Genomic DNA, 22,185 nt, shown 5'->3' on the forward strand with positions numbered 1-22,185 from the left:
AGTATTTTAAGCAATAACATGATCATGAGGGCTCTGACCTCATCAGTGAATTAATCCATTTAATCGATAACTGAACCGATTACTAGGAGGTAGGTCTTGGTTGGAGGAAGTAGATCACTAGGGATGTGCCTTTCAGGGCATATTCCCAGCCCCTTCACCTCGCTCTCTCTCTCGCTCTCTGCTTCCTGGCTTAGCAGCTTCCTCCACCACATCTTCTGCCAGGATGTTCTACCTCATCTCAGGCCCACCCAAAGGAATGGAACTGGTTGACCATGAACTTAATCCTCTGAAACCATGAGTCATATAAACCTTTTTTCCTCTAAGTTGTTCTTGTTAAGTATTTTGGTTACAATGACAAAAAGTTGACTAACACAATTTTTAAAGAATAATACTCACAGACCATATTCCCGAGATTGAGGACCCAACATTATAAACATATCAATTCTTTTCAAGTAAACCCATAGGTCAATGTAATCCCCACAAGATTTTGACAAGCTGAATCAGAAAGGCAAAGACCTGAAACACTTTGGAAGAAGAGAAGATTTACTCTACCAACCATTGGAAATTATGGGGAAGCTGGCATCGCTGTGACCAGGTGGGGCTGGCACAGGAGGGGCCATGACAGGCCCAAGAAAGGGAGGAGAGGACACATAAACACACCTGCTAGTCAGCATTCACATCACTGTGACCAAAATACTTGGCAATAACAACATAACAACATAGAGGAGGAAAAGTTTACTTGGGGATCACAGTTTCAGAGGTCTCAGTCTGTGGGTTGCTGACTCCATTGCTCTGGGCCCCAGGCAAGGCAGTACATCGGCAGAAGGGACAGAAAATCATGGTGGGAACAGGAAGCAGAGGGGTGGGGGGAAGGGACCACAGGAAGAACAATCCTTCCAGAGCCTGCCCCCAGTGACCCACCTCCTCTAACTATATTGCCACCCAGTCATCAACACTAGGATGGACTGTTGAGGTTAAAGTTCTCACAATCTAATTATTTTACCTCTCAATATCCCTGCAGTAATAGAGGCTTTTAGGGGACACTTCATATCCACACCATAACAGTCCACCCCAGCCCCCAAAAGCGCATATCCATATCACAATGCAAAAATGCATTTAGTCCACCTCTAAGAGTACCAGAGTCTTAGCAGTTCCAGTGTTTCCCAGAAGTCCAAGTCCAAGGTCTCACCTGAGACTCAAGGCAAATTCTCAGTTGTGAACCCGTGTGAAAGTCAAAAGCAAGTTGCATATATCCAATGTCCAGTGGCATGAAGTAAACATCACCATTCTAAAAGGGAGGAATAGAGGCATAGGAAGAAGAAATGAGGCCAAAGCAAGACCAAAACCCAGATGGAGAAACAGGTCCCCCAATTCCACCCATAATTCCTTGAACAGCACCTAGGACACTTGGCTTTGAGATGCTATTTCCAAAAGGCTTGGGCAAGCCAGGCCCAGTGGTATATGCCTGTAATCCCAGTGGCTTTGGAGGCTAAGGCAGGAGGATTATAAGTACAAAGTTAGCCTCAGCAACTTAGTGAGGCCCTAAGCAACTTGGAGAGACCTTGTCTCTAAATAAAATATAAAAAGGGCTGGGGATATGGCTCAGTGGTTAAGCATCCTGAGTTGGAGCCCTAGTACCAAAAGGAAAAAAAAAAGAAGGCTTGGGCAGCCCTGCCCTTTTGGCCTTGCCAGGTGCAGCCCACATGGCCTTTCTTTTAGCCTGGCTCTCTGACCCTGCTGCACTTTGTCCTCCCAGGCCTTCCTTTGAATTCTCAGTGGACACCTTCATGACCCCGTCACTGTAGCAGTCTGAATTCCTGTAGAACCAACACCAAGGTCTGCTGCCAGCTCACATTAAACCTGGACCCCCAGAATCACAACTGCAGTGACCTCTGAGTCCCTGTGCAGTGCAGCATGGTGAGACAACTTCCTAGGGCCCCCTGCGTGAGTAGAATGCCCATGATCACAAAGGAATGTCCCCTTCGGCCCCTTGACCCTGAAATTGTTGTGGTCTTACCAATTCCTGAAAATACCCTCAAGGCATGTTTTCCTTTGTCTCTGTAAAGTATTTAGAATTTCTTTGGGGGGTTTAATCTCTTGAATAAGCACACTTTCCTTAACCCAGCTTTACTTTGTTTTGGCCAAAATGTGAGGTTTTTTTAAATATCATTTAGCTCTGCTTTCTGCTTCCAATTCTTACAGTAAACCTGGCCAAAAACTGCCAGCAATATTCATGCCACTGACGGTGCTGCCTTGAAATTTCCTCTGCCAGATTAATTAGTCCAACACCTTTAAATGTGGCTTTCCCAAAGTTTCAGGACATGGGCAAAGTGTAGGCAAGTTCTTTGGCAGAATACCTCATGAGTGGCCTCTAGTCCAGTTCCCAGTGGAGTCCTCATTTTTCTCTGAAACCTCACAAACCCAGTCTGCATTCCTGTTGGCATTCTGGTCTTTTGAGCTCCAGCAGAACTGCCCATGAAGCTCCACCTATCACATTCTATAGCTTCCCCATCTGCAACTAGAAACTTTTTTAAATCCCTTCCACAAACCAGCAGCAATGTTTCTGAGTCACATGGTCAAGTTGCTCACAACAACGACCCTACTTCTCAGTACCAACTTCTGTTTTGGTTTGCTTTTGCATCGCTGGGATCCAAATACCTGGCAAGGGAGGTTTTCAAGATGGCGGAAGAGAGGAGGTTGCTGCTCCATGAAGTGAAACCAAGAAAGCCAACAGGCAACGTCTTAGCAAGGTGGGCGAACACAAAAAAGCAGGGGGACTTTACTGGAATTTAAAACTGAACATTCAAAGCAGATCAGCCCTCAGGAGTCTGGCTATAATAAAATAAGGAAGAAATCCCCACTGGCACAGCTGCTGCTACAGCCGGGCTGGAAGCTCCAGCCGGAGCAGTCCCTCTTTGAGAACAGTGGAGGGATAAGGGAATGAAGGGGGTTAGGTGGGTTCCAGGTGGCTAAGGGAACAAAGCACCAGGCAGCCCACCATAGGAAAGAACAACCAATCAGGCGCCGACAGACAGCAGTGATAACCACCTGTCAATCAGCGGGGTCTCCTGACCAATCCTGGAAGGACATGGATCTCAGCAAGATTCCCCATCCAACCCCAGGAGGACAAGGAACTCTAAAAACCTCCCTTTCCTGTCCCAAGCCCTCCCTTCCTGACCTAAGCCCAATAACATTCCAATATGGCTGAGCCTGTGCACGATTCCCCTGGACCCGTTCTGATGGACTGGAGGGTCTCCCCGGGGAACGAATCTCAATAAAGCCTTGTTCAGCTGCTTTTAACCTGCCTCCTTTTGATCACCAGTGCCTGACCTTACAAAAGGAACCTGCATTTTGGGGAGGCCCAGAGCATATCTGGGTATGGAGCATTTAGAGATCAAGGACATTGCTGGTAAACCTGAAAGATGCACTGCATGATATCTGTGTGTGGAGAAGCCACCATCTCTCCAGGCAACATGCAGGAGACTAAGGAAGGAACTATTTTGCAGCTGCTGTGTGTGGGGCCAGCAACTGAGGGGGCCGATTCCTGGCAAAACCAAGTTTGACCCAAAATACAGGCCCAGTAAACACACACTGCATGACACGGAGTGTGCTTACGTGCCCAGGAGAAAATCAAATGTGGAGACAGGTTTACACAGGGCACAACTGGTCGTGGAATCCCACCTGGCTCTCCCTTCCCCTCTAATCCAACTGCTTGCAAGACCAGCTGGGAAAGACCCATCTGGCTGGAAGGGCGGGTCAGGAGAAATTGTTTGGAGAATGAATCCGAGAACAGGAAATGTGGGGTCTACAGGTAACTTAGGGGGACTAAGAATCGGGTTCCCCACCACATGAGTAGATCTCAGGGGATCCCTGGGGACATCTTTCAGTGTGAACCAGCAATCACTGGGCCCTGGTGGGGCACTGATTTAAAATCTCCAGCCCAATTGGCATTCAGCCAAGAGCCTGGAGCCCACCTAAGCCTAAGCCCTACCTCCAGGAATTCTGCCTATGGGATTACCTCTCCCACTCCAGCACCCAGAGGGCGGAGCATCACCCTCCAGAAGACCCCTCCTAACACTGCTGAGAAGAGAAGGTGGGAATCATCTGGACTCCAAAGGAAAGAATTCTTTAACTCTCCATCAAGATTCTTTTCTTTTGTTTCTTTTCTTTTAGTTCTTTTTTCACTAAGAACTGTTTAATTGTGACCTTAATGGTACATGGACATTTATACAGTCTCCTATTTTTTCTTCTTCTCATCTGTAGAATTTTCAAAGACAGTTATTTTGCATGGATTAGTTTTTTGTGAACTAGGATGGTTTATTAGTAAATTTTAGTTTTGTTTTGTATTCTTTTATTTTTAATTTTTTTAAAAATTTGCTTTATATGTATAGATTTAATCCTGTTTCCTTTGATTCTCTCTTTTCTTCTGCTAACAGCCAATCTCTATTGTTCTTTCACTCTTCCTTTAATCTTTCACTTCTTCTTCTCCCCCCTTCCTCATGATCACCACAACCTGTATCACTTCTGTTCTCTCTCTGTCCACCATCTGAAAATGTAAACCCTTTTGCAAACTTGTTGTTTTTATTATAGGCAATAACTGATCGTATCATTTCTGTTTACTGAGATAATTAACATTGTAGACATCATCGTTGGAACTATTTGGTTTAATGCTTTATATTGTTTGCAGTGGTTGTTGTATTACTTGTCTCCCCCTAAACAGTGAGGTACTCAAAAACTTCAGGGATACTATAAAGTCCACAGAGTATAAACTCTACTGCCTCAGATCTGTGCTGTTAGATGGGTAGATACACAAACAACATGAAAAAGCTAGGGAACAAATATCCCCAAGCAAACCAAGTTTCTCCAATAACAGAATCCAACCACGCCACAGTGGAAGAAATAGCAGAGAAGGAGTTCAGAATGTACATGATTAAACTGATCTGAGAAGTAAAGGATGATGTAAGAAAGCAAACACAGGTAGCAGAAGATCACTTCAATAAAGAGAGAGTCTGAAAAAAAAAAGAAATTCTTGAAATGAAGGAAACAATAAGCCAAGTTAAAAATTCAATAGAAAGCATTACCAGCAGACTAGACCACTTGGAAGACAGAACCTCAGGCAAACAGAGTTGGCCACGGAGAGAAGATATAAAGAAACCATGATCAGAACTTCCAAGATCTATGGGATAATATGAAAAGACCAAATAAGATTTATCAGAACACATGAAGGTACAGAGGTACAAACCAAAGGAGTGCACAATCTTTTCAATGAAATAATATCAGAAAATTCCCCAAATCTAAAGAATGAAATGGAAAATCAAACACAAGAGATTAACAGGACCCCAAATGTTTAAAATTACTACAGATGTACATCAAGCACACTATAATGAAAATGCCCAGCATACAGAATAAGGGTAGAATTTTAAAGGCTGTGAGAGAAAAACATCAGATTACATTCAGGGGGAAACCAATATGGATCTCAGCTGATTTCTCAACCCACACCCTCAAAGCCAAGAGATCCTGGAATAATATCTACCAAGCTCTGAAAGAAAATGGATGCCAACCAAGAATCCTACATCCAGCAAAATTAAGCTTCAAATTTGAAGATGAAATAAAAAACTTTCATGATAAAGAAAAATTAAAAGAATTTTCAACCAGAAAGCCTGCAATTCAGAATGTTCTCAATAAAATATTCCATGAAGATGAAAGGAAAAAAAAAAGTGAAAACCAATGATGGAAGGAACTACACTAAAGGAACAGTCAATCAAAGGAGAAACTAAGTCAAATTAAAAACTAGAAATAAAAGCCAGGTGTAGTGGCACACACCTGTAATCCCAGTGGCTCAGGAGGCTGAGGCAGGAGAATCATGAATGCAAAGTCAGCCTCAGTAAAATCAAGGTGCTAAGCAACTCAGAGTGACTCTGTCTCTAAATAAAATACAAAATAGAGCTGGGAATATGGCTCAGTAGTCGAGTGCCTCTAAGTTCAATCCCTGGTACCCCCCCATACACACCAAAAAAAATACAAATAAGACAAAATGACGGAGAACACAAATCATATCTCAACAATTAACATCTCAACAACATATCTCAACAACTAACCTTAAACATTAATGGCCTAAACTCATCAATCAAAAGACAAAGGCTGGAAAATGGATTAAAAAACAAGACCCAATAATATGTTGTCTCCAAGAGACTCACCTCATAGGCAAAGACATCCACAGACTAAAGGTGAAAGGATAGGAAAAAACATAGCACTCATATGGATTGTGTAAACAAGCAGGAGTTTCTATCCTCATATCAGATAAAATGGACTTCAAGCCAAAGTTAATTAGAAGGGACAAAGAAAGACATTTCATACTGCTTAAGGGAATTATACATCAACAAGACATAATAATCATAAATATTTATGCTCCAAACAATGGAGCATCTACGATACATCAAACAAAGCCTTCTTAAATTCAAGAATCAAATAGACCACAACACAATAATACTGGGTGACTTTAACACATCTCTCTCGCTACTGAATGGATCTTCCAAACAAAAGCTAAACAAACAAACTATAGAAATAAAAAATACAATCAATGATTTAGACTTAACAGACATATATAGAATATTTCATCCATCAATGACTGCATACACTTTCTTCTCAGAAGCACACAAATCCTTCTTTGAATAGACCATGTTATGTAAGCTATCACATATGTTGGCATACAATTGTAATATTACCTTAATATATTTTTAGCATCTGTAGGGTTATTTTGACAGCTCTCTTTCCATTGATATTAATTTTTGTGTTCTTGCTTTTTTCTTCAACAGACTTGATTTTTATCAAATTTTAGCTATATTTTTTCTTCTCTATTTCATATATTTCTGCTCCTACTATTATTTTTCCCCTCCTACTACTTAATTTGAAAATAATTTTCTGTTCTAGCTTCTTTCTGACACAAGCGTTATAAATGTTCATCTGAGTACTGGTTCATCCCAGAGATCCTGGCATCTTAAGCTTTTATTATCACTTCAAAGCACTCTTTATTTACTTTACTTGTACTTTCTTCCTTGACCTCAGAGGTATTTATGAGTGCACTATTTGATTTTGAAATAGTTGATGTGGGGTTGGGGTTCTTGTTCTTGAAATCAAGGTGATTGATTTCTAATGTAATCATGCAGGAAACACAGTCTTCATGATTTCAGATTTTAAAAAAACAATGGAAATGTTTTTTATATTGGTTATATTGGTTACATACATGTCAAAACTGATCAAATTGCATACTTCAAAAATATGCATTTTATTGTTCTTCAATTTTACCTCAATAAAACTATGGGGGAAAAAAACATTGGACTTGTAGCTCAGTGGTAGAGCATTTGCCTAGCATGCGTGAGGCCCTGGGTTCAGTCCCCCGTACTGCAAAAAATAAGCACAATCCCATTATGACATCTAAGTAAAAACAATTAATTCCTTAAAATCTTCAAATATCTGGCTATCCAAAGAAGGCCCATATCTTTCAAACGGTTGATGTGTTCTTTAATTTTTTAGGTGTGGAAGTGGGGAAGTACTGGGATGGAACTCACTGCATTACATCTCTAGCTCGCCTTAAAAATTAAAAAATCAAAAAACCTGACAAGAAGAACTTAGAAGAGGAAAGGTTTACATGGACAGAGTCGTAGTGCATGGTCAGCCGACTTCACCGCTCAGGTTCCAGGTGAGGCAGCGCATCATGGGGAAGGGCCTAGTGGAGGAAAGCTGCTCATGGTGGCGCAGGAAGTGGGGAGGGAAAAGGGACCACAGGAAGACCAGCCCATCCAGGACGCACCCCCAGGGACCCACCTCCCTCAGCCACACCCCGCTTGCCTATGGTTTTCACATCAGTCCATTTGAACCAGGGTGGATGGATTGGGTTAAAGGTCTCACAGTCGAATCATTTCATCTCTGAATATTCCTGCATTAACAGACAGTTTTGGGGGGACACCTCATATCCAAACCATAACCACCCTCCTGCCTACATGGCCACTTGGCGATCACTCAATGGTGTCCTCAGAAAAACAGGTGAAAATCAAAACAGAAACTTCAAACTGAAGCTCAGGTGGGAGACAATTCAGTCTCAGATAAGACAGGAAATGTGAAAAAAATATTCAATCCAATTATATCTGAGCAAGCACGACATTTGGGTGAGCAACTTGGGGCAAATATCAGCGAGAGGCCTACCAAACCACAGCCAGCACCCGAAAAATGAACAAGCGCAGAATGCAAGATTCAGGCAGGATCAGTCTGGAACAATGACTCAGAAGACCAGGAGAACATCCCCCCAAGGGCTTGACACCCCACAAAAACCCAAGCAAAGCAGCGGCGTGTAGAGGAGTGATGGATTTAAAGGACCCAGCTAAAAGTGCGGCTTGTAGTGCTATGGGAAAAAATTAAGATCCTCTCCAAACACACACACACACACACACACACACACACACACAGTTTGTTTGGTTTTTTAAAATTAGAAATTACAAGAAATAAACCTACTAAAAATTGAGTAATTGTCATGGAGGAAAAGCTGAAGGTGACCACTAGAAACATGAAGTAAAAGAATCAGAGAGAGGAAAGTATCCAGCAGCCTTTGGGCTGAGAAGGCTGAAGTTACTCCAGTGGAATATAATTTTGCATAAAATTGAAAAGGAAAAAATTGTCAAAAATGTTCGAAAAGGAACTTTCTCTTTTTATTTTCTTTTGCCCCTAAAAGTAGACTCGAATATGCAGCCAAAAAAGAACACAAGAACCATCATTATACACTGAGAGTGCTCATGGAATCAATCCATCAGTAACTTCCCACACCACTTTATTTATATCTTATGAAATCAATGCCATCATAGGTTGCACCTTAAAATGTAAGTTTTAGTAAGACGAAAGCCACCATGCACAAAGTTAGGACAAGGAAGCTACATTTATACTTTTCCAGGATATCCAGCTAAATCTCCCATATCATGAAACAAAGGACAGACACCCAAATAATACTGGCAAAGAAAATGAACCTGCAAGAGGAGAGGGAATCTAACAGCCGACAAACGAGAGAAACTGAGCCACCTCCTACCTAATCAGGAAAATACAAATGAAAAAACGTGCACCTCCTCATCCGTCACTTTGACAAAGTCTGGCTGGGCGTGGGGAGGTGGCTCGTCTCATCTGCTGTTAGTAGGAGAATACATTCATATTCAGCCTCTTACAAAGGCAATTTAGCTGAGCCTATAAACGAGTACACATTGATTCCCTTTGCCTCAATGATTCCACATTTTTGGGTTTTGATACAATTATGTAGAATTCCAACATAAAGTATATAATCATTATCACAGCCTCTTAGAAAAGTGAACAATTGAAATAACCTAAATGTCCATCAGAAGGGGATGGTTTAAATATTATGGTACCTATATCAATCTCGTGGAATAGCATTAAGCTGCTTTAAAAAACAAAGTTCATGTACATGTTTTAAGGTGAAAAGATCTCTAAGATTTCCACTTTTAAAATAAGTGGCAATATAAAATGCTGAAAAAATGTACAGTATCATCTCATTTATTATAAAATGCATTTATGATAACAAGTTATATAGACAAATGCACAGGAAAGAGAAGACGTGACCAGACTTCTCACAGACCTGGGACTGGAAGCTGAAAGTGAGTGAGAAGGGAATTTTTTCCCATTGTATACTTCTATGCTGTTTGAAATTTTATGAGCAAGGTTGTATAGTGTATTCCTTTTGTAGACATAAAAAAAATTAAGTCTTGTTATTTTTGAGCCCACTACAGAGGAAAAGATAGAATTTCTATTGTTTTTCTTGTCAGAGGTAGGACCTACCCAGAAACAGAAAACTAAAGTGAAAATAAAACTCGGCCTGCACTAGCTTTTCTCCTCATGGGTCCTTTCTCTCTTTTTTTTCCTTTGATCAGGATAAACAGAGAAAGAGCTCAGACCCCGTCAGCACAGGGACAGCCCCGGATCTGACAAAGCTGGTCCCCTGCAGGTGCTGGACCATAGCACCCCAGGCTCGCTGGCTCGAAAAGATGCCAGATGTTTACCCTGGAGCTTGTGTTGCCCCACCTACCCTCTTTGAAGTGACCTGTGAAAGGTGGAGGGCGGTGGGGGAGGACTGGGAGCATTCAGAGGTCATGGGAAATGGCCAATCCCTGCTGGGAGGGACAGAGTCCCCGCCACTGAGAAGCAACTGCAAAACAAGAAACTGGTGAGTTCGTGTGCTTCCTGGTGAGCTGCACTCACATCGACAGCCATCCTGCTCCTTTAAAAAAAATCCCTCTTCCTCTTTCTTAGCTCTTACTTCATCTAGTGCAGACCTTGCTCCCGTGGAGCAGGACTGAGCCACAGTACCGCCTTAGACCCCGGCTGAACTCAAGCAGCACACAGCCAGAGACAGAAATCCAAGGGAGAAGAGAGACTCACCTGGTGCTCGGGTCGCCAGCCCCGTCTGCCATCCTCCTGCCCTGGACCTGCCTGGGTCTGGGAGGGTGACCCCTTGTCCCTCAGTCTCCCCCGCCTGTGTCCAGTGTGGCTGCCCGACCCTGAGCAGGAAGTGGGCCCTTGGATTGACTCACCAAACAGCGCTCCGCCCCGTTGGGGAAAAGAGAAGTGAAAGTATTTGTTCGACCTCTGATGGGCCACTGCCAAGCTAGTCCTCCCTCCTCCCTCGGCCCACGGGCTCCCAGCTCTCCTGAAGTGTAGCAGGAGGATGAAGGCCTGCAGGGCAGGGAAGGGGGCCCCAGGGACAAGCAGGGCCACTCCCAGGTGTCCCCTCTGTCTGTCTCTAGATGATAGTCCTTATCAATTGTGTCCCCTTCATGACTAAGCACGCCTGTGCCTGTGCCTGTGCCTGTGCCCGTGGCTGTTCCTTACAACCAGCGACTTAGTGAGTCCCAGCGTGTGTCTACGGCAGATGCTTCTTCCAGGAGGGAAAGCTGGAAACTTCTCTCGGGCCCATGGGGGAGACTGGACTAAACGCAGGAAGGTCCTGACGTTCAGACCAGAGCCGGAGAGAGCTGACGCGCTCAGCCTTACAAAGGAGGCAGAATACTCTTCGCATTCCTAGACATCAGTCAGAGGCAGGGGAGGTCTCTCCAAGCCCCTGGGGGCCACATGCTGAGCCAGGTTAGGGCTAAGGCTGACATTTTAGATGCAAGGGTATAAGGTGCCTTGACCGTGAGCTGCTACACATCAGCAAGGGCTGAGGAAGAGACGCTGTGTATCAAAGAAGTCACTGGACCTCTCAGTGGAGGAGGATGGAGGAAGGAGCCCAGGTGGTCTAGAAGTGAAAGGGCAGGGGGACCCAATGGGGGGATCTCTGCCTCCCAGTTATGCCTGTTTGGCTGGGGCATGGTCAGGGATGCAGCCAGCAGCCAGGGTGTGCAGACTCCAGGGCCAGGAGGGGATGGGCAAAGGGCAGAGGACTCAGGGGCCGGAAGTGGCCAGAGCTCGAAAGTGATAGTTTCATACCACGGTCCACCGAACCCGACTCCTTCTGGTGGTGAGCAAGGGTGCCTGACACTGTGGGGAGGAGGACGGAGGTTCCTACCGTTGATCCACTTATCTTTCTTTCCCCAGAAGAGTGAGCACCAAACTGATGGGGCGGATTCCAGGCACTGATGAGGACATCTTTTCCAGTGGTCAGGGCCACTGTGCCTACAGGTACATACTCGTGCCGACAGGTACAGACACCGCCACCCCACATGCCCTTTCTCTCTGGGGCAGAGGGGCTGGTAAGCTGAGCCTCATTGGGCGCAGCTGTCCTCTGTCCGGTCTCTATGGGCAGGGTGGGCCACAGGAGCCCTGGCACAGACTTCACCCACCTGTCCTGGCGAATCCCCCGGCCATCCCTGTGTAGTAGGCTGGCCAGAGCCAGTGCAGAGCTGGGCGCTGACGTGAACATGCCAGGCCTTCTCTGCGTCTGCTCGAGATCCAGGAGCCTGGAAGCCAGGGAGCAGGAGAGCAGCAATTGAGGAGGACCCCGGGCAGGGGAGTGACAGAGAGATGGCTTTGGGAGCTTCACCAAGAAGAGCTGGGACCTCCGAAACAGGGGATGGGAGGGTGATTCCCCAGCCTGGACACCCCTTGGGGACAAGAGATCTATCTCTGAGACAAGGAGTCAGCATCCCAGCCTGGAGTTTGAGGGCAGGATGCAACCCCAGCAGCTGTGGCTACTGGACACAAGTTTGGAGAGTCTGGCCTCCCTCCTGTGGGTGGGCACATGGGGAGTGAGTGCGGGGGCCTCCCGAGTCTCCTTCTGGGAGGCAGCTCATGGATCAGCACGACACACCTGCCCCCTCCCTTCTTCTGGGGCAGATTCTTTGACTAGAGCTTGGTGGGTGGGAGTGTCCCCTTGTCGAGCCTCTCCATAGCCATCCACCTGCAGAGACTGGGGCTCTATTAACACCCCCAAGCTGGGTGCACAAGGACAGGGTCCAGCGTGGGGCTAGGGCCATGTGGTTGACTGGAGCAGCTTGAGACCGTGTAGATAAGTCCAATTCTGAGATTCCATCTGGGGAATCACTTTATTACCACACCCCTAAGAACGTCCCCAATTCCACTTTCATCAGGAATGAAGGAGGTTTGTTGACCTCCTTTTTGCCCATCTCTCAATTGGGTTAGAACTCAGGTGGGGGGAAAGTATGGCATGTGGGGGGCCTCCTGCCCCTAAATATGTTTAGCCCATGGTCTATGTCTCTCCCCCCAGTTCTCTCCTACCTGAGCCCCACATGGGTGAAGAGTCTGAGGATCAGAACCCCTTGCAACTATGTCACCATGATGCAATTATCCCCCTGGCTTAGTGGGTACTCGGCGGCTTTTAAAGACTGTGGTGAGACTGAGCCTCACTCCTTCCCCACCCTGCCCTTTGCTTGACAGAACTTCAGCGATGGGCTAAGGGGTGTAGAGCTTTGGTCACTCCAACCCGCAAAGCTTGCAAGATGCAAGAGGGATGATTAGAGGTGGAAAGGATTATTTCTATGGAAGAAGAGAATGTATGGGGAAGGGATGGATAGGAAGAGAGAGAGACCATTGCAGAAGAGGAACGGGTGGAGGGTGAGGGGTTCTGAGGAGTGAAGAAGGGAAGGGAAGCACTGGAGAATGTGGGAGGTCCATCTGGCCACCTTCTGAAGGTCTGGGGTCCAGCCACGAGAAACACCTCCACAGAAGCCCTCAGTCCTTGTGCGGCATAAGGGAGGAGGTTGGCCCAGCCACATCTCCAGTCCCCACCTGCGATCTGCATCATCACCCGCGGCCCTTCAGTTTATCCTCTGTTGTAGCCACAAGTGAACAAGGACCGCTGTATCCTGTTCCCTGATTACTGGTGGCAGAACCAGGATCCCCAGAGTCCAGTGACACTACTCTTGCTTCTTTCCTATGGTCCCCAGGCAGCAAGGGTGGGCACAGACTGACCATGTGCAGCAGAGTCCCTCTCCCATCAGCCCACAGCCCACCTTACTCCTGGACTTGGCTCCAGCCAAGTCTACACTTCCCTCTAGTGGCCTAACTCAGTATTACAGTCTCCTTACACCTAGCTTCTTTTGTCCTTTGTTGGAAACAGAAATCAAAAATCTTTCTCTTTTCAAAAACAACCCAAATGCCTTGATGTTTGTAGTAGAAGCTCTGTTATTTCATTCTAAATAAAGGTGAACCAACTAAGAGATTGAGTTCGGGAAGTTTTAATATTTGACAGTTCATGAGCATATCTGGGCTTGTGGTCTAGCAGAGACCTCCTGATTCAAATCCCGAGGGAGGTGCTGCCATCTGGGCCATCCATCCTTGAGGGAGACCTCTGTCTTCCCAGAAAGCTGAATCCCACCTGGGAGCACCAGGGTGGCCCTTCCTTCTCCACCTCCCTGGAGGCTGAAGCCCTCAAACCTGCCCACCTCCCTCCCCTGAGGCCCCCGCAGCCTAATCCTGAGGTCCTTTCCAAACATGTAGATCTTGTCATTTAAAATGTGTTTAAAACATTCAATAAGCTGCAAAAACAGATGGCGCAGAATGAGCTTTTAAAGGAAGGCCTGAGAGGTTCTAGGAGTGGGTTACGCTGAGAAGTTCAGGAAATGCCTTGCCCAGTCCTGCCTCAAGCACCCTGGTCTCCCTTGGGGTGGCCCTCACCTTCCTCTACCATTCAGTGTCCTCTGACTCCTGAAGGGACGGAAGCAAAACGTCTTAGCTTCACCCAACTCTTGCTAACTTAGGGTCCTACCTCTCTGACTGAAAAACAGCAACCTGCTTCAGAGTTCATAATTTTTTATATCCTGGGGATTCCCCGGGGCAGCTCGCTGTGGTCGTGGGCACCAGTGAACACTCACTGCCAACACTCGGAGATCTGGATCAGGATGGCTCCGTGCTGTAACACCCGACAAGAAGGAACTAGGGCTGCTCTCAGAGAGGGGGAGAAACACTTCATCCTAGTTAGGGTCCAACTGGTGCCTCTTGGGGAGCCTCAGGGGTCTATTGAGCTGGATGCCCCAGAAGCAGAGGAAACAGCATGGCTGCCGGAACTGGAGGAGGAGGCAGTTGGGTTGCACAACCACTTGAATAAAAGTGAAGCCTTTTACAAAACGGCCATTGCTAATGTTTCTGCAAATCCCTCCAAACGTCCATTACTAAGAGTGGTGAGCCACAATGACCTCTGGACTTATCGGATCCTGGGGGAGCCAGGTGAGGCGTGCGTGGTCAGAGATGGCCTCCACCAAGCACACGGAAGGAGCCCACTGGTAGCTGCCTTCCACTTGTTCCAGCTCGTAAGTGGGTGCTTTTATTCAAGTGGGGGGCATGTGGTAGGGACCTCAGTGTTGCTGAACAGAATAAAAGATGTGGTGGAGAAGGGAAGGGTAGCTTCATGAAGACTTAGTGGTTAGGGGACAGGAAATGAACTGTCCTAAGGAGACTCGATCACGGAAGAGGATCAATCCAACTGTCCCTGCATAGAGGACTTGGCATCCTAAGAATATTTATCCTAAGTGTATTTCTAATAAGCGCTGATGTATACCTGCTGTCAGCATCTAGGGGAGATGTACGGGGAAGAGACGGAGGTGGCCTTACCCACGGAAGCACTTGCTAGAAAATGTGGTGGGCGGGAGCTGGCCAAGTTGGAATACCTGGGAACCGGTGTCCAGGGTCACAAAAATTCCACAGAGTATAGATTTGCACAGAGCATAAATTGGCCTTTATATCCGACCAACCATCACAGTTCTGGTTTAGGGAAACTCCAAAATAAAGCATAACGAGCTCTCCCGAAGGCCACAGAGGTCTCTAAACTACTGTACTGTTCCCCTGCCTGGTGCACGTGCTTCTCACAGGTACAACACTGCACTTGTGAAGCAGGTGGGCACCCAAAAGGGCCCCAGCACAGGCCAACCACTGGGTCTAGACAGGTCATGAAGTGGACCTGGGAACACAGGAGGGTGGCCCAAGGGCTCTAGCAGGTCATTGGTGCCCTGCTGTGCTGAGCATCCTTGTCTCACACGGCAACTAGGCTTATCAGGTAAAGGCAGGCTCCAAAGCCAACAGGTGGAAGAGCTCCTCGGGAGCAGGTGGCCTCCAGGGTCTGCTGGTACTGTGGCTTTGGGGGGAAATGCTTGGCACAGTTGTGTTAGTTCTCAAAACAACGACATTCAAGTTGCAAACTCACCCATCTCACTTGCTACACACCCATTTTCTTGGAGTACTAAGGAAAAAAACAGTAAGTTCTCTGTCATCACGTGCCAGTTCTCAACCTCTAACCAGCTCAGGATGGCTGGTGGGCTCAGTTTACTTGGTGACTTGCTTCCTCCAGAGAGAATGGAGACCCGTCTGCCCTTTCCCACACATACCGCCTATGGCCTGTGGCTCCCTCTCCTATGGATAAATCTGGGAGGTTTTGAGCCCGTTGAATGTGGGGTCACGGTAAATGAGCGGCCCATGTGTATCCAAGGACTCGGGGTTGAGTATGACGACAATATGATATCCCTGAACGTTGCCTACAAGAACCAAGTATTGGGAGTTGGGTTCTTACCACTGAGCTGTTTTGGCAGGAGGGGCCTGGATTTACCATTTATTGTTCAGACAATGTACAATGCAGGAACCCAAGGACTATTTCTTGTCTTTCCTGAATAAACACAAAGTAAATAAAGACAACCAGTTGGAATCTACAGAACTCAGGCCACACGTCTACATGCTACCTACATGTGCCTCAGGCTCGGTCTCATTCTCACAGACCCAGAGAGGATGAATCTAGAACACACAGACCTTGTCTGAAGCAGTGTACACTCTTCCAGTCCCATATACCATGAGGTTCAGGGCAAAATGTGAATGAAGAGATCAGGAGAGAAATTTCTAATTTTGATGCAATATAGAAACAGGTGGTTTCGTGTCAGATGAAACATTGTAGACCAGAGAATCTGAACGTGCCTGTTATTGAAAGGTCTGGCAGCTCTGATTAGTTCATTGCTCTGTAGCCCCCAACCCCTCCCACCCCACCCCCCGTGTCCCATCAGCATCTACACTGACTGGATGGGTAGCTAATTGCCATCTCTTGCTTGAACCAAAACAGGAACTCTATTTTAGCAGGTAATTCTGGTGGTTAGGCTCAAACTACACTCTTGGTCTGTAGTGGAAAAAGCTCAGCCCCAGATCTGACAGATTTCAGTTTGCCACAGGTATCAGCCACAGACTAGGGAAGGGTTTACACACCCATTTTCTATGACCCTCTCTTTTTGGACATTTTCCCCTCACTTCCCAAAAAGCCTGGTTACTCTGGGCTCTTCTCCTGGCTCTTCCAAGCAGAAAGAAGAGCTTCCTAACAAAGTTTTAGGCCACCAAGCAAGAGTGTGGCTGTTCTTAGAGGAAGAGGAAGTGGATTCACTACAGGCTGCTTCCTTTGAGTTTCGACTTCCCCCCAAAGTTTCGATTTCTCCCCAAAGCCCGCCTGCTTGTGTTCACCTTTCAGAAGCCTCAGGCAGCTGGTTTTTGAGTAGTGTCCAGAGTTTCTAGCTAGTTTGGAACTTTGGAGGGGAAATCCTAGCATGCTTCAAATCCTTGAGTCCCTAAAACTTACCTACATGTCATGTCTCTGAGTCTTGGTAAGGTTTACCTCTCACACCCACAGTACCTGTGATTTACCCAAGGCATTCAGAATACTCAATACTTCTTGCTCATCAGATCCATGACCACACTGTGATCCGTACAGTGGGCCAATGTAATGTGTTGCAGCAGCCAGAGGAGCTCTACTGTTACAGAAAGCAGGAGAATTTCTTTGCCCTAGTACAAGTATACTGTTGTCTGACCCACGTAACTGTTGTGTCCTGATGACACATTCAGGAGCTGGGAAAATGACTGCCGGCTGGCTTCAGTACACCCATTCTGAGATGGACATTACCTGACACCCATACACTCTAACAAGGGGGCCAGGATGGCTCTGTGTCCCCAGATATTTGCATCAACTCCAACCCTGTGTTCAACAACTCTTGAAATATCTGTGTGTTTTTCTTTCCCTGACATGTGGTTATTTGAACAAATGGCCATAGATCCCTTTGGGGAAGAACTGAGGGAATCCTACTACTTACCCTCTCAAGGTTCTTTCTTCTGAAAACTTGCCCTCACTTTTATTGGAAATGAGCCTCATGAGAACTGGCTAAACTGAGGTAGCTATCTATCATCTTGTGCTCCTCTATTTCAAATCACTTTTGATGATGTATATGAAGTAGTATCCTCATTGGCTGAGGAACACAGTCACTTCCCGGATGAGTCTTTCCATTGTAGAGTAGGGTCACGCTAGCATGTCAATGTCCCTCGGCTTTTGTTCCCCAGAGCCTGCCACAGCAGTTTGGGCATCTCTACCTTCCACTTCATTTAATATGTACCACAGTTATTCTAAGCCTGAAATAGCCACCTGGGGCATACAGAATCACTACCATCATCCCCTGCCAGGTTGATTAAAGTCTGTGGCACAGAAGAGCTCTCCTGTATCAACAATTCCCCCTTATTTAGTTTTACATCTTACCTTTCTTGATCCAGGATCTACTACCAATCTCCTAGCTCCTGTTGGTAATGTTGGCCAACCTCCATCTCCTTTGAAATATAAACCCTCTTTCAACTTGCAGCCCCACCCATAGTTTGTCCAGTTGGGTCATGCAGAGAGGCCTCTGCATGCTTAAAGTCTTCATTTAAGCAAGATGGGAATGGGTGTAGTTCCCTCTTCCAACAAGGGGAAGGGGGATTCTTTTTCATGACCAGTGGTTCAGAGGGTATAGTCGTTCAAAATTCTCATGTGCATTTACCTTGATAGCCCCATTTTGAGTTTCAGGGCCTTGAATTTGGCATAGAGACCACCTGAGCTTGGAATCCAGTCCTTTTTGGAGTTCTGCCATTCTTAAAACCAGGACCTGAAACAGGCCTTCCTTCCTGTCTGCCTTCCAGATGCAAATATAAGGGCCTCTTGGCTTTAGGTTGGCGATTAATAGATCTAAACCTGATATTTATGCTTATCAATATATTAGCAGTAGCCACCAAACCCAACATTTCTTATAGTTACCTTTTCTCCCTTCTTAAATGCCAAATTGTATCAGCTAGTGTGCCTCTTTTCCTGTAGCTCATCTGGCTTTCTACAGTAGAAAGTCTGGCAACTGTCCTGTTAAAACATCCCAGGGACTACCAATATCCACCTATCACGGGGCTGGGGGTGTGGCTCAAGCAGTAGCGCGCTCGCCTGGCATGCGTGCGGCCCGGGTTCGATCCTCGGCACCAGATACAAAAAAACAAAGATGTTGTGTCCGCCGAAAACTAAAAAAGAAATATTAATAAATACTCTCTCTCTCTTAAAAAAAAAAAAAAGTTAAAAAAAATATTCACCTATCACCATTCTGCGAGACAGTGATCCACCTCCAGGATCATGTTCTTAAGAGTTTGTTTTCTGGGACCACTACTTAGGGTGGGTCCCTGCTGTGGTTTGGATCTGGAATGTCCCGAAAAGTGCATGCTTTGAAGGCTTGGCCCACAATGAAGCAATGTTCAGAGGGAATCACTTTGGAGAAGTGACTGGATCGCGAGGGCTCTGATCTCATCAGAGGATCAGTCAGTCGGTAACTGAATGGACTGCTGAGAGTGGGGGCAATTGCAGGCAGCGGAGTGGAGTCTGTTGGAGGAAGCAGGTCCTGGGGGTATGGCTTAGAAGGCTATTCCTTGTTCCTGGCCCTGTTCTCTTTCCTCCTTCTCTCTCTGCTTCTGAGTTGCCACGAGCTCAGCAGCCTTCCTCGGCCGTGTTCTTCCATCATGATGTTCTGCCTCACCTCAGGCCTGGAGCAGTGGAGTCCGCTGACCATAAACCTCTGAAACTGCAACCAAAAGAAATCTCTCCTCCTCTAAGTTGTTTTTCTCAGGCATTTGTCACAATGATCAAGAAAAAAAAAATTAACACAGTCCCCTAGAAGCAGAGTCTGAGATGAAGCATCTTAAGGTATTGGTTTATTGTGAAGGAGAAGAGGAGCAAGGGAAGCAACATAACAAAGCGAGAAAGGTGAGGTCAGCTGGAAACTAGTTTCAGCCTGGTTCCGTGGGATCAGTAGCCACGGTATCCCTGGTTCTACCTTAAGGCAAGGGAACCAGCTCTCAGGCTGGGAGGTGCCACCCCGGCTGAAGCTGGCTTTCTTTGGTACAGGGATGCTAGACTTAGTAAACGGTGTTCACTGCAGCAGAGGGTGGGGGATCTTGCCAGAAAAATAAATTGCACCAGAACACCAAGAGCAGTTACTGCACCAGTCAACTATTTTCATTTGTTTCCTGAATAGTGAACAGTCCCTTCAAATTCTTCTCGAATTCAGTCTCCAGTCTAATTCCCATTTGGCCACACTCACGGTACTGGAAAAAAATAATAAAGACAAAAACGAAAATCTCATTATCCGTGTTGTTAGACATCTGGCCATTGAGAATGATCAGGACACTTGTTAAACATTCTGAGGCACACTAACCAGTTTAAACTTGAAAACTCATATAGCTAGGAGCAACATCTGTGTTCTACTAGCATAATTAGAAAGGAATGTGAAATCATTACCATGTGGGGGACCATTACTTTTTTGACTTTGGTTGTTTATTAGAGTTCAGTAAGAGTTAGAAAACTGATCTATGTTAATAGAAGTCATGTGTGAGGGGAGATCAATGATCTCTTCCTTCCTCATCACTTCTATTCCTCTATTGGGGAGTCCCTGTTAACTATATGGTCCTTGAACATATATAGGAGCCAGCCTTGAGTTTGGGATTTCTGAGAAGTTTTAAGGAAGCTTGGGGGAAGATAAGAAGCACAAACTGACTTGAATATAAATTCTCTTTCTGGGCTGGGGTTGTGGCTCAGTGATAGAGTGCACGCCTAGCACGTTCAGGACCATGGGTTCGATCCTCAGCACCACATAAAAATAATAAATTAAAATAAAGATATTCTGTTCAATTACAACTAAAAAATAAATATAAAAAATAAATAAATTCTCTTTCTGTGTGTATGGGAAAGGGAGGACTTGACTGTTCTCTCTGTGCTCTTGTCGGAGGGATGGCAAATGAGCGCTTGAGAGCATGGGGCTTTCTTTGGTTACAGGGACATCTTCTGATTCACTGTTAGCTAAGTCTTAAACTAAAAGAATCACTCATTTCCAGAGCCTTGCTTGTGCAGGCTTGTTAGAGGAAGACAAGGGAAACTAAACTTCCCAGGTGCCAGAAAATGAGGGGTAGAAGCAGCCAATGGGAGAAAACAGAAAGGGAAGCAAGAGTGCGTTCCTTACCTTGTATGAGGCCCTGTGGTTCTGAAAGATGAGGCGTATGTCCTGCACAAACCCCTTCACTTGGGAGTAACCCTGTTTATTCAGCCTTTTCTTGATTTTGTCTAACCACATAGGTTCCTTCAGACTTTGACAAGTCTCCCTCATCTGCTGACAAATACACCAAGTTACTTAAGTCTTAAACTGGAAGAATCTGTGAGAGCTACTAGCACAGTTTAGTGTTTGACCTGCTATGGATTCTCATAAAATCCAATAGAGAGACAAACAATGTAAAGACAACGGGCTGCTGTCCCACTCCCAGGGACTGAGATCACAGATCCCATTTCAGAGTCCCCGCGTAGCCTGGTGGCCTGTGATCGAGGCTCTCTGCTGTTACTTACACGATAATAGCGTGGATTCTTGGCAAAAATGGAGCTCTCAGAACAGCAATAGACCTTCAAGAGGAGGAACTCACATTTCTACAAGAGAAGTAGGCTGTCAATGAAAAGCAGCTTGAAAAGAAGAAACCCATATGCTCACCCCACAGAAATGAGCATGACTCATGCCCCCCAGCTTCAGGAAGATTCTCCAAACATGTGTAATGGCCAAGTTATTCTTTCTGTAAACATGTTCTGGTGTGATATCAGCATAACAGAAGTGTGGATCGGAAGAGAAAGCTCCCTCTGAGATCCATTTCTCTGACCCCAGGCCTGTTGGTGTTTCTCACAAGAGAAGGGAAATGAGAAGGCTTGGGGATTCCACGGACTCACCAACTGTTCCTCGGGCTGCATCTGCCTCTCTAGGATCTCAGACTCCTGATGACTCTCTTGACTGTCTAAGGAGCCCATCCTGCAGAAAATGCAACTCCACGGGATCCTGAGAGATTGTGCATAAAGTGAGCAGAGAACACGGCCCCTGGAAATAGCTACTGTTCCTATAGCTGCATGTCCTCCTTTAAGGAATAGCTGATACGCTAGTTAGAGAGCACACTCCCAGAGAGTGCAAGATCCCCACATGGGATCTTGAGCTGTCCACTCTGTTTCCATCTGTGGCAGAAACAGGATGTCAGTCCTTGGAAAGTAGTGTCATATTGACTATTAGGATCTCCTTTCCCCCACTGGGAATACAAGGAGCCCTGCCGACGAGGCTCAAGTATAAGAAACGGGGCTTTAACTCCTGGTGATCTTGGGTCCATCAGCCCATTAAAGCGTAATGAAAAGTGGGAACCAGTTGTGTTTATTTCTTTCCTGACTAAGCACAGAAGAAAAAAAAAAAAACCTGTCATTTCCCATTTCCAATCCATGGACATAAGTCCCTGCTGCAAAACTTTGAAGAAAGGACAATTATAGTATGTAGGCTAAGGACCCCAGTCACCAGTCTCTGCATCCCCAAAGAGGTATCGCTGGTGGCACAGAGAGTATTGATATTGCAGCATCTTTCAATAGCCCTC

General features: G+C 46.0%; 2 protein-coding genes and 1 long non-coding RNA gene across 24 annotated transcripts in view; 1 reads left to right on the forward strand and 2 right to left on the reverse strand.

Annotated features, from left to right (window-relative positions):
* Positions 1-10,671, reverse strand: part of Sp100 (SP100 nuclear antigen) — a 99,908-nt gene extending 89,237 nt beyond the window's left edge. For 12 of the 16 annotated variants that reach the window (XM_071619553.1, XM_027941627.3, XM_071619555.1 and 9 more), the window contains exon 1: positions 10,432-10,521. In XM_071619553.1, coding sequence (XP_071475654.1) covers positions 10,432-10,463 — 32 coding nt within the window. In that variant the 5' untranslated portion in view covers positions 10,464-10,521. Of the gene's footprint in view, positions 1-1,189; positions 1,289-10,431; positions 10,523-10,583 lie in introns of those variants that run through there. The other 4 variants (XM_071619558.1, XM_071619557.1, XM_071619559.1 and 1 more) reach the window with 3 other exon arrangements.
* LOC114097675 (uncharacterized) lies at positions 10,017-13,665 on the forward strand. Of its 2 annotated transcripts, none has more exons than XR_003583620.3 (4): positions 10,017-10,216; positions 10,303-11,282; positions 11,587-11,670; positions 12,716-13,665. It is a non-coding gene; the product is annotated as an uncharacterized lncRNA (long non-coding RNA). The 2 variants fall into 2 exon arrangements; XR_003583619.3 differs by having other exon boundaries at positions 10,018-10,216; positions 10,303-11,133.
* A 5,768-nt stretch (positions 13,666-19,433) lies between these two features.
* LOC114097854 (nuclear body protein SP140) overlaps positions 19,434-22,185 on the reverse strand; it is a 69,459-nt gene continuing 66,707 nt past the window's right edge. For all 6 annotated transcript variants that reach the window (XM_071619571.1, XM_071619570.1, XM_071619569.1 and 3 more), the window contains 4 exons: positions 21,506-21,611; positions 21,137-21,214; positions 20,760-20,903; positions 19,434-19,848 (listed from right to left, as the gene is read on the reverse strand). In XM_071619571.1, coding sequence (XP_071475672.1) covers positions 19,750-19,848; positions 20,760-20,903; positions 21,137-21,214; positions 21,506-21,611 — 427 coding nt within the window. In that variant the 3' untranslated portion in view covers positions 19,434-19,749. The remainder of the gene's footprint in view (positions 19,849-20,759; positions 20,904-21,136; positions 21,215-21,505; positions 21,612-22,185) is intronic.

Source organism: Marmota flaviventris, chromosome 11 (assembly GCF_047511675.1).
Source record: "Marmota flaviventris isolate mMarFla1 chromosome 11, mMarFla1.hap1, whole genome shotgun sequence".
NCBI classification, from domain to species: Eukaryota; Metazoa; Chordata; class Mammalia; order Rodentia; family Sciuridae; genus Marmota; species Marmota flaviventris.